At 31.1% G+C, this 11,979-nt stretch overlaps 1 protein-coding gene across 1 annotated transcript; it reads left to right on the forward strand.

The window, feature by feature from the left end:
- The first annotated feature begins 8,348 nt into the window (after positions 1-8,348).
- LOC107889383 (indole-3-acetic acid-amido synthetase GH3.17) lies at positions 8,349-10,629 on the forward strand. Its single transcript, XM_041104868.1, has 4 exons — positions 8,349-8,704; positions 8,794-8,895; positions 9,032-9,882; positions 9,984-10,629. The coding sequence occupies exons 1-4, from the start codon at positions 8,409-8,411 to the stop codon at positions 10,538-10,540; spliced, it is 1,806 nt and encodes a 601-aa protein (XP_040960802.1). The 5' UTR covers positions 8,349-8,408; the 3' UTR covers positions 10,541-10,629.
- Positions 10,630-11,979: the final 1,350 nt, after the last annotated feature.

Raw genomic sequence — 11,979 nt, forward strand, 5'->3', positions numbered from 1 at the left:
TTCACTGGGTTTAGGTTGTCCCTCATTCATATGAATATAAGCATGGTAGCCAAACACTCCTAAACTAGAGTAATCGGCAAGAGAATTAGAGCATACTTCTTTAGGTGTCTTTAGCTCAATAGATGTAGATGAAGATATATTTATCAGATAGTATGTAGTATTTACAACTTCAGCCCAAAAGTCTTTGCCAAGCTTAGCATTTGATCGCATAGAATAAGCTCCTTCCAAGAGAGTCATGTTCATGTGTTCTGCAACTCCATTTTGCTATGGTGTATGACGAGCAACCCGATGTCTCACCTCTCCTTCATTTTGTAGAACTCATTAAGTTCACCTAAGCAATACTCTAAGCCATTATTCATTCGAAGTCACTTGATTTTCTTCCTTGTTTTGTTTTCGATCAAAGCCTTAAATTGCTTGAAATTGACAAACACTTGGTCCTTGTGCATCAGGAAATACACCCAAACCTTTCTTGAGTAGCTACCAATAATAGGTTAGTAGATATTTGTAACCATCCTTTGAAATTATTGTAGAAGGGCCCTAAAGATCGGAAAGGATATAATCCACCGTACCTTTGATTTTGTGAATCCTAGAGCTAAACATGTCTTGGGTTTGTTTTCCAAAGACATAGTGCTAATAGAAATCAAGCTTCCTCGTATACTGGCCAGACAACAAACCTCGTTTGCTTAGCACGGTTAAGCCTCTCTTTGCATATTCCATAACTCAGTGGAATCAAAATCTGGATCAGTTGATGGTGACACTACAGTAGCACTCGTAACCGTGGAACCATCCAAGAAGTAAAGGTCTCACTCTAAATGTTCACGCATCACAACCAATGCACCATAGAATTCTTCCAACACTCCTTTCATTAGTGTACTGAAAGCCTACCTCAATGGGCAAAGATAATAAAAAGTTTCACTATAACAAGGTGATGATTAGACGTACTTTAAAACTCAAAATACAATCCCAAAAACTTACAACTCGCACCCAAAAAGATTCGCAAGAGCTATTACACAATTGCTCTCAAATTAGCCACTCACGAACTCGCACCCAAATTGGTGCATGCAATTGTTGACGTTGCATTAATTGGTTTGGGAATTCGAGGCCAATTTCTAACGAGCATAGATGAAGTAAGGAATTTTGAGTTAAGGGTCGAGATACAATTAGAAGGTTTTAAGGTAAAAAATAATAATTTTACGCAAAGTGAATTTAACCTCCATATTATTACTGATCTTGTACTAATCGTTTTGAGGATTATCCTTTGGACATTTGTAGGTTAGTAATTGCTGATGCAGCAAACTCTTTCATTAATTAATAAAATGCTATAATAGTTACTCTCAGAAAAAAAATAAGTTTAAGATATAGATTGATTCTACTTAGTCCCAACACGATCCACCCCCATTAAAATCAAATTAAATGAATAGAAAGACCTTATAATTGTGTTTACGTATATTTGGCGATGGATTAAATTTGGAAGTAGCTCGATTGTTCTCAGGTTCTTGCAAGACGATCATAAGTTAGGAGACATTAGAGTTTATATTTCTAGATGCTATTCGGTATTTAAGTCTATGAAAAAGCTATATAACAAAAGAAGTAAACAAGGTTGTAAAGAATATGAAATGAGATAAGGAGATGATCCTCATGAGGGAATTAGTTATTTATCCTTTATGCTTAGTCCCCCAAGGTTTGCTTCGAGGGCTGAAGTAAGAAATTTTGTAATGGGAAGTCGAAATATAATTAAATTTTTTTAGGGGACAAACTAAAAAAAGTTGGTGTTAAAATGGTTTAAGTTAAATTATTAATTTTTAAAAGGGATCAAAAATAAAAGTTTTCATTTAAATAAGTAGTTAAAATAGACTAAATTAAAGTATTATATTTTAAGAGAGGTTAAAAGGCTATATCTATCTTTGATTAAGCCGTTGATTCTCCATTATTAATTGGTTTGCAAAGTGATCTCATATTATATCAAATTGGACTTGTAACATCGTTAGTGACAAATTTGTAAGTATTAAAAGTACAATACCTGAAACTTAAATTTAAACAAAATTAAATAACTATTTGTATAGTTTATACATATTAATCATGATAGCTATCAAGCAAGGAATACAAAATCAATTAGAATATTTAGAAACAAGAATAAATAAAGAGGGGCGGGGCACATGCATTATCTCTTCAACAGGCCTGTCTCCTTCCTCTCATTTTCTTTCTTTACCACCTTACTTTCATTGTGTTTTTTTTTCATTACAAAGCCATCGACACCCTCTAGCTTATTTTTGTTTCACAAGACTCTAAAAGCATCTGACTTTCCTACGAGGTCCATTCTTAAGCCTGATCTATCATTGAATATACATTAACAAAAGTGAAAAGCCTTTTAATTTAATTTTTTATACAAATTAAAAATATGGGGATGAGTGGGTTCACTTGGCCATTTTTTAATATTTTTGAATAACCTAATTTGGTTGCCATTAGTCAAGGGGAGAGAGGGAAGGTCCCATACGTTACCTTTAGGATTAGGAAGCAATTATTAATACAATATAAGTATATATTTGTTTTGAAGAACACGTAGAAAATAAGAGGATTTTCAACATAGTTTGTTTCAACTTGGAATGAGATTGAGAGATAATAAGTTAATAACCCACAAATTCTTCCGATGTTTCTCCAATGGCCAATGGGACATATATTACTTATTACTGATCAGAAAAGTTTACATTTAATAACACTCTAGAATAACATATATTTATGCATTAATTATATAATTATTTTGAGTTATTTATGGTTTTTTATTTGGTAGGGATTAAATTGAAGGAAAAAGGAAATTTGGGGCAAAAATAGTGAATTTGAAGCCAAAATGGACTAGCATGCGAAATAGGAAAGAATTGGTGCCGAAAATACAAAGTGTGGAAGATTTGGGGGCAAAAGTTCAAAGAAGAAATTTTATAAACACATGACTTTATTTAAATTTGAATTTTATTAGGATTATTGTTAATATTATTATTTAGATTTAATTCCAGCTTTTATCTTTATTTATCTTTTAGAATTTAAATAGGAACAAACTAGGTTTTCTAAGTACTATAAATAGGGGATGGAGTGACACAAATTGTAGTCATTTTTTTTGTAAAAGCTCCTCTCCCAAAAATCTCTAAACTCATCCAGCCAAAAGTTGTCGAAATTCCTCAAAAAGGGTTCATGAAGCTTAGAATCCGCACTTAGCTTTCTCAATGAGTATTCATCGTTTCTCCGCACTACGGGACTGACAAAGGCGACCGCTTTATATGTTTTGGGAAGGTTGCATAGTCGGTTCGTTAGCTTACTGCGTCAGTGGTTGTCAAGCCCAAGAGACAAAATAGCGTGACACTTGCCATTGAGAAGTGATGATCTAGTGTAAGACGGTCTCACAAAAGTGACGGCTGACTAGAGATAGGTTCCTCTATATCGTAAGTCTAAAATCTAAGTGGAGTTGGTGGTCATAGGCGTCCTCTTCCACTATAACTGGCTTATTCTGTCATAAGAATGATCATCTAAAAGCCTAGGATTGAACCCAAGGAGTATCGAGATAACTGGAGGTTGGAATCTCTCAATCCAAGAATCTCTTTTCTCGACTCTGTTTATTTTTACAATTTCAATTTACAAAATCGCAATTCGTCCATATTTTTAATTCTGTCTTTTTTATTTTTTTTTCAGGTATGCCATTTTTCTTGGGCATGACTGTGCCCGGAATCTCGAGGAACAAGAAGTTGTGCAAATTCAGTCCCTGAGTATTTGATCCCATACTTCCCTTATACTATAGTTTTCGTTATTCTATAGGAATAAGTTATTTTTTGTGCTTTCAACGACACACCAACATTTTTTTCACCTTTATTATGATTTTGTAAAGTAAAAATGAAATAATATTATAATGGTCCTTGAAATTTATTAAATTTATGAATATGATCTTTGCACTTTAACATTATGTTTAAAAATAGTATATATATTTATTTAAATGAATTAAAAAATAGATTATTGAAAATATTAAATTTCATTATTTTAATTTTCCTCGCTTTTTTGATAAATCTAAATTTACAAGCTTCATTGTGTTACTGTCGTAGGTTTTGGAACTCGAGGAATGATGTTGTACTCAATAATAATGATCCGAAATTTTGAGTTAGGGGTAGAGATAAAATTAGAAATATTTGGAAATCAAAGATAATAATTTTGAGATATAATGAATTTTTTGGTCCTCCAACTTTACAAAAAAGTTATTTTAGCCATTCATTTAAAATTTCACATTTTTAACCTTTGAATTTACAATATTTTGTCAAATCACCCCAAAATGGACGGAAAAGTTGACTTTTTTAACTTTGCTAACGTGGCATACATGTGGATTGCCACGTTATGCCACATCAGAATTTAATTACTTTTTTTTTAATTTTTAAAATATTTAAAAATGTATTTATAATATTTATAATTTTTTAAAAAACTTTAATGATTTTCATTTTAATTTTATTTTAGATTTTTTTGAATTTTTTTAGTTTAAAAAATGGTTGTCCAGATTCCATCTAGATTTAACTTTTAAATGGTGTTTTTTTATTAATTTTTATATTTAATTTTTTGAACTTTATTTAATATTTTTAGAGATTTTAATAATGTTTTACAAATTTATAAAAAATTAACTTTTTTTTTATTTTTTAATATATAAAAAATAAGCTTTGAAACGAATGAACTTGAAAAATCATATGTCCAAGTTCATTCCAGCAAAAAACTTAAATATTCCTTTTAAAATTTTTTTTATTTTTTTGCTAACATGGCAACTAACGTAACACTACCACGTCAACAACTGTCGCTGACATAGAGCGCCACGCTAGTGCTATTAACAACCATGTCAGTGTTGTAATGTCAAATTAGTCAAAAGTCTCTTTGTCCAATTTTATTAATTTAAAGGTTCAATTGGATGTAAAAAGATCACAGAAACTTAATTGATTTATTTGAAAAAGCTCCAACACCTTTTAAACTATTAACCTAAATTAAAATATAAATTTTTAAGAAGAGTAAAATACAGTTTTATCATATGGATGAAGATCATAAGTGACAGTTCACAACAGACCTTGATTCGGGCACAAGGTACTGAAACTGAATTTAGCCTGCATATAATATTACTGATCTAGTCGTATTGATTTTTGCTTGGATTATCCTTTGAGAATTCATGGGTTAGTAATGGTTGATGCAGCAAACTCTTTTCATAAATTAATAAGAATTCTCATGGGTTAGTAATGGTTGATGCAACAAACTCTTTTCATAAATTAATAAAAATTCTCATGGGTTAGTAATGGTTGATGCAACCAACTCTTTTCATAAATTAAAGATTGAATTACACCGAAAGTTATTAAATTATTAATAAGTTTATGTTTTGGTTATTCATTTTAAAAAGTTACAAAATGGTCATCAAACCATTCAAAAGTTTTTTAATTAAGTTACTAGACTGTTAAGTTTTTTTTAAAGTCCGGTTAGTGAGCTCCAAGCGATAATTTGATGACTAGTACAGTGGATCAGTACCCATCTAGGAGTAGAAGAACATATTTTTGGTCCAAGTCAATCTGGAGGTTAGGTCGGAGATCGGAGAAGAAAGCTGTTTGGATTTTGGTTCATAGATTTGTGCTGTTCAAAGCTGTTACATAAAAAACCTGAACTGTAAAAGAGAAGGAAAATAAAAATTTTTTATTGGTGCAGGCGAAGTGAACAGAGAAGGCCATACAATAACGATTTTAATAATCTAGTGACTTCAATGAAATTTTTTAAATAGTCAGTAACCATTTTGTAACTTTTTTAAGTCGAGTGACCATAACGTAAACTTACTAGTAGTTTTGTAACCTTGTATGTAGTCTACCCTAATTAAAATGCCATCATAGTTACTCTCAAAAAAATGTTTAAGATATAGATCAAGTTTGGAAGAACGTAAGTCATGAGACGTTGGAATGAGAAAATTTTGTAATAAAGAAAGTAAGCAAGCAAGGTTGTAGAGAATATGAGATAAGGAGATGACCCTTGTGATGGAATTAGTATTTGTCCTTTATGCTGAGTCCCCAAGATTGCTCCCAAAGGCGAAACAAGAAATCTTGTATTGGGAGGAAGGGATATAATTAATTTTTTATTTTATTTTGGAGAGGTGCAAAATAAAAAATTTGACGCTGAAATAAGTTAAATTGAATTGCTAATTTTTAAGGACCAAAAATAGAATTTTTCATTCCAATAAGTGGTTAAAATGAATAAAATCAAAGTATTATATAATTTTTGGTACGATTTGAGCTCAAGCTATCTTTGAGGAAAATGAACACTCGATCAATAAATCACAATAATTAAATTAAAGTATTATATTTTAAGAGAGGTTAAAAAGCTCTATCTACCTTTGACTACGTCCCTGATTGTTGATTATTGATTAATCTGTACAGTGGTCCCATATTATTGTAAGATGGACAGCTAACCCTGATAAAACCTTGGTATAACAGAATGGATGGAATTTTATATACGGGTAGTAGTTTTGATTTGGGTTTTGAACAATAGAAAATTACCTGCGCACATGAAGCTATTTGGTATATGCAATGGCCAAGCATGCCTTTAGTCTATTTGTTTAATAAATCCAAGAAATTTATCGCCTTGATAATTGGATCTGCTATTGCATCAGCCAGCTTAAAGCATTATTTTGGTCCGGACTTGACTCGGGGCATGTTTCGAACTAATTTATGTTACTATAATAATAAGCACTGTATTAATTAAAAATAATCCTTCCAAAGTTGAGGTGATAAACTGATAATAGACTAAGTTCCAGTAGTGTAATGTTAGGCTACCTCATCTCCTTTGTTTATTCCTTGGAAGTGTATAATTTTTTATACACATTAATAATTTGGGAATGGCCAGAATCATTGAAATCATAAAATTATATATATTTGTTTTGAAGGTGTCCACATGGTACTATATTTTAATTTTAACCTAAGCTTTTCTTCATACTTAATTATTTTAAATAAGAGTGGTTCTAAATGGTATAATTGTTTTAAACGTTGCTTGAATAATACTTATTTTGAACAATAATTATTGTTCAAGAAGAGATATTAAAAATAACAAAATAATATTAAAAATAGTTTGTTGCTAAAACTAAAAATATATAAAAATATTATGTTTACTTTTTTTATAAGTAAATCTTGTTTATCCCCAACAAAAACAAAACCATTGCTTTGCTACAAAAGTATACAAGATTATGTTTAAATTTTGCTTCAATACAACATTATTTTTTCACTTATGGGTAAACTACGCAATTGGTCACCCAACTTTTATAAGTTTTCATTTTGGGTATCGAAAAAAAAAGTTTATAATATGGGCACGGCCGTTACATACTTTTATTATTTTAGTCACCCATTGTTAATTTTCCATTGCATATACTCATTTTAGTTACCCAACTTTACATTTTATCTTTTTAATTTTCTTTTTTTTTTCACTTATTTTAAGAATTAAGTTTAGATTTTTTTAGTAAAGGGAAAAGCCTGGGTTTTTTTTAGAGAAAATTTGGGTTAGAAAAATCATTTTATCTTTTTAATTTTATTTATTTTATCTTTATTTAGAATTGATTTCAGTTTTTTCTTAGTAAAAGAGAAAGAAAAACTTGGGATTTTATAGGGAATTACTTGGGTTTTATAGGAAAAACTTGAGTTTTTACAAGAAAATTCAATTTATTTATTTATTTCATTTCATTTCCTTCTTATTTTTTATTTTTTAGAATTAATTTTAGTTTCTTAGTAAGAGGGAAAAGCTTAAGATTTTACAGGAAATTACCTTAAGTTTCTATAGCAAAAACTTGAGTTTTTACAAGGAAAAATTATTTTATCTTTTTAATTTTTAAATTTTTTTAGAATTAATTTTAGTATTTTAGTAAAAGGTAGCTGAATATTTAAATTCCCCATAAAACCTAAGTTTTTTTTAATATAAATAGAGTTAATTCAAAGAAAATAAATGACCGAAATGAAAACTTACTAAAGTTGGATAACTATGTATTGGCAAATTAACTACATTTAATTTGTAAAGTGACTAAAATTATCAAAGTATATAACAATAATGAGCATATTGCAAACTTTATTATAGGATTAACCATTAATGAATTAACCATTAATTTACTTGTTTTATAGGATTAATTTGTAGCTTTCTTGTGGAAGTTTGACAAAATATTTTAATATGATTGGTCATTGACTTTGCAAAATATTTTAGTCAAATTTGTGAATTTGGAAAAAGCAATATTTTATTCGGTAGGTGAAAAATGATAGGGAACCACTTGTATTAATATATGTGAAATAATTTGGTTAATATAATCAAAATAAATTTCAAGTAAGAAATAAGTTAAAACTTTTTTCTCGAGTTTCTTCTTCATTCTTCTCACTCTGCCAATATTTCTCATGGCTGGTGAGAAAGAAATAAAGGAAATATATGATAATGGAATGAAAATTTTGGAAGAATTAACCAGCAAGGCTTATGAAATACAAGAACAAATGTTGGAGGAGATACTAATAAGAAATGCAGGAACAGAATATCTAAGCAGATTCTTCGTCCATGGCCAAAATCACAAGCAAAACTTCAAAGCAAATGTACCCATTGTTACTTACGAAGATATCAAGCCTTACATAGATCGGATTGCCAATGGAGAGACCTCGTCTATCCTTTTTGCTGATCCCATCACCCAGTTCATTCAAAGGTATGTATGTACATATAATTCTTCATCAATTTCTTTCCTTGGAAAGAATTCCATAATATTTCAAAGTAAACCATTAACTTTGGATACAGCACTGGTACTTCTGAGGGGAAGCCGAAGTTGATACCCATGACAGCTGAAAGTTTTGAGAAAAGGATGGTAAAACCACTGCTGGTTGACCTTGTCATGAAAAAGTAAGCACTATTAATTTGCTATCATTACTTCATGATCTTGGGTCCCTTTTGTCTCTCCAATAATCACTGCAATTAAAATCTCAGATCAAACAAATAAGTAACTTAAACTTATGTGTTTTTACTTTTGCCTTGTTAGGTGTATCAGTGGGTTAGACCAAGGCAAATCGTTCTACTTATTTTTTGTCAAACCAGAGATGGAAACTCCGTCTGGTTTAATGGCATCACTCTACACAACATCCTATTTCAAGACCCAAATCTTCAAAAACGGTCTGGCTAAGTTTTGCACAAGTCCTATTGACACCATCTTATGTTTGGACAACAAACAAAGTATGTACTGCCAATTGCTTACCGGTTTACTATTGCGAGATGAGGTTGTACGGATTGGTTCAAGCTTTGCATCGGTTTTGGCAAGGAGCATCAAGTTCTTAGAAGATTATTGGAAAGAATTATGTTCTAACATTAGAACAGGTTTTCTCAGTGATTGGATTGCTGACCCTGCTTGCAGAAATGCTATGTCATCCATCCTTACCAGGCCAGAACCTGAATTGGCTGATTTGATTCAACAAATATGTGAAGATAAATCATGGGAAGGAATAATTAAGGAGCTTTGGCCTGAAGTTAAGTGTATTAGTTCCATCGTCACAGGCAGCATGAGCCAATATATTCCACTACTTGAATTTTATGGTGGAGGGATCCCTTTAGTTTCGCCAAATTGTGGTTCTTCGGAAGCTTGTTTCGGGATCAATTTAGAACCTCTAAGCAAACCCTTTGATGTCTCTTACACCATTCTCCCAAATATGGCTTACTTCGAATTTCTCCCTGTGAATAACGATGGTGGAGGGAAGTCTCGAGAATTCAAACTTCGTGGTGCATCAGCTACTGAGTCCTCTGAAAGCACAAATGAGACTACCACCGTCAACAAACCGGTCGATCTTGCAAATGTGAAGATTGGTCGATATTACGAAGTTGTTGTCACAACATTGGCAGGTAAGGTTTCTTTAACATGGCATCAAAGCTATAGGCTGGTTTCGTTAAGAGCCATTGTTCTCACATTGACTACCTCTTGTATGAACCTAAATTGTTTCCAGGTCTATATCGATACAGAGTCGGAGATGTTCTCAAGGTGACAGGATTCTATAATAAATCTCCGCAGTTCCAATTTGTGGAACGACAAAATGTGGTTTTGAGTATTGATTTGGACAAAACAACTGAAGTAGACCTTTCGAAAGCAATCACGAAAGCAAAACTTGTCCTTGAACCACTCGGCATCATGTTAACCACATACAGTAGCTACGCTGACACTTCATTGACCCCAGGTCGATATGTATTGTTTTGGGAGCTCAAGATGAAAGGCAGCAATGATTTACCAAAACTTGATGCCAAGATAATGGAAGAATGCTGCGGTATAGTGGAAGAGTCATTTGATTTTACATATAAATCACTTAGGAAAGGTGGTGTAATTTCAGCTTTAGAGCTAAGGGTGGTTAAACATGGAACCTTTGATGAACTCATGGATTTCTATGTATCAAAGGGAGCTTCCATTTCCCAATACAAGCCACCTAGTTGCCTTAAATCTGAGGAAGCTGTAAAGATATTGAATTTAGGGATGGTGGGGACGTTTTTTAGCCCCAAAACCATGTTTTAAGCCGCATTGTTTGACAATTAATCAAGCATTGTCGAGATAATCCTGCAAGGTGAAAATATTGCGGGTATGCACTTCACCTTTGTTTTAAAGGTTGTTATTGTTTAACTGAAAACACCTTCCAAAAACCATTTCTGAAAAATAATTTTTTTTTAAAAAATCTATATTTTTCGGAGATGATTTTGAGTAATTTGAAAAAAATTTTAAAAATCATTTTTTAAAGTTATTTTTATTGCAGCAAACACATAAACTTTAATTACATATTGTTTATATTTAAATTAAATATTTTTGTCACTAAATTAAAAGATTATTCGCGGAAGGCATAATAATTACATGTATTTTACTAACTACATATACCTCAAATGCGTCAATTGAGCAAATATTAAACTCAATTATATGTTGGAAACATACCACAACAATATAACCATACAATAACTTTCATACCAATTGGGCATATATTTTTTTTCTCGAAAGATAAAAAATTGGCATATCTTTCTTCTTCTACGAAGCATAAGCTAGCTGCTCTCAACTTTAAAAAGGAAGTTGATGAGATCACCATGTAATAGTGGAACACTTGAAGTTGAATACAACAGACAAAGAAATTGGTTGCCAGGCTTTTGGCTTCTTTCTCAAGTTTTCTTTTCATGAATAGAATGTTTGGCCTAACTCCAAAAATTTCTTTTGAAATGGGATTTAGAAACATAACAGTAAAGGTGACAGCAAAATCTCATGATAAATTAGACAAACATCTAAAGTGCAAATTGTTAAAAAGATGAAAATCAAAATCAACACTTTTAAGTGAGAAAACAGAACATCATCGATTCAATTTAAGTAAGAATCTGTATCATCAAGAGGAAAGAAAATAATGCCATTACCTGAAAAACTTGCAATTTGTTCATACAACTAAGGGTGAACACGATCCATCGAATAAGAGTTACCCAGGAATAAGGAAGCATTTATTTGCACAATACCTGGACCTATTAAATTGTAACAAACCTTTTTATTATTATTATTTGAGCCTTAATTTACGACATATTTTCATTAGATTAAGGGTATAGTTTGATCTAGTAATCACAAAATAATTAAAATTATGGTGACCAACAAAGTTTTCTCTCAAGACTAAGTCTGTCTTAGTTTAGTTGGTTATTGCTTTTTATTTTGTTATCCCTTAGTTTCTCTTCTTCTTTTTAGCTATATAGTTTTTTTTTTTTTGAATAGTTTGTACATTTTATCTTATTTGTAAGTGCGTTATATATGAGTGTTTTTCATCAATAATGATGTAGAACAGTTTTCTATCTTCTTCGAAAAATCTTTTAAGTTGGCATACCTACTAACATAATATCTTGGAAATAAAAAATTGGAGCAAGTTTAATTGCATAATATCTTCTATTTAAAAGTTGACCAATAGGCAGTAAATCAAGCATAATCGTCAACATATAAAT

The sequence above is a fragment of the Gossypium hirsutum genome, chromosome D11, assembly GCF_007990345.1.
Source record: "Gossypium hirsutum isolate 1008001.06 chromosome D11, Gossypium_hirsutum_v2.1, whole genome shotgun sequence".
In the NCBI taxonomy this organism is placed as follows: Eukaryota; Viridiplantae; Streptophyta; class Magnoliopsida; order Malvales; family Malvaceae; genus Gossypium; species Gossypium hirsutum.

Bases quoted from the DNA above. Each gene is read 5' to 3' on its own strand.
- LOC107889383 (XM_041104868.1), top strand. From the start codon at position 8,409: ATGGCTGGTGAGAAAGAAATAAAGGAAATATATGATAATGGAATGAAA. The intron at 8,705-8,793 runs GTATGTATGTAC...CTTTGGATACAG, and splicing joins ATCACCCAGTTCATTCAAAG to CACTGGTACTTCTGAGGGGA. The intron at 9,883-9,983 runs GTAAGGTTTCTT...AATTGTTTCCAG, and splicing joins TGTTGTCACAACATTGGCAG to GTCTATATCGATACAGAGTC.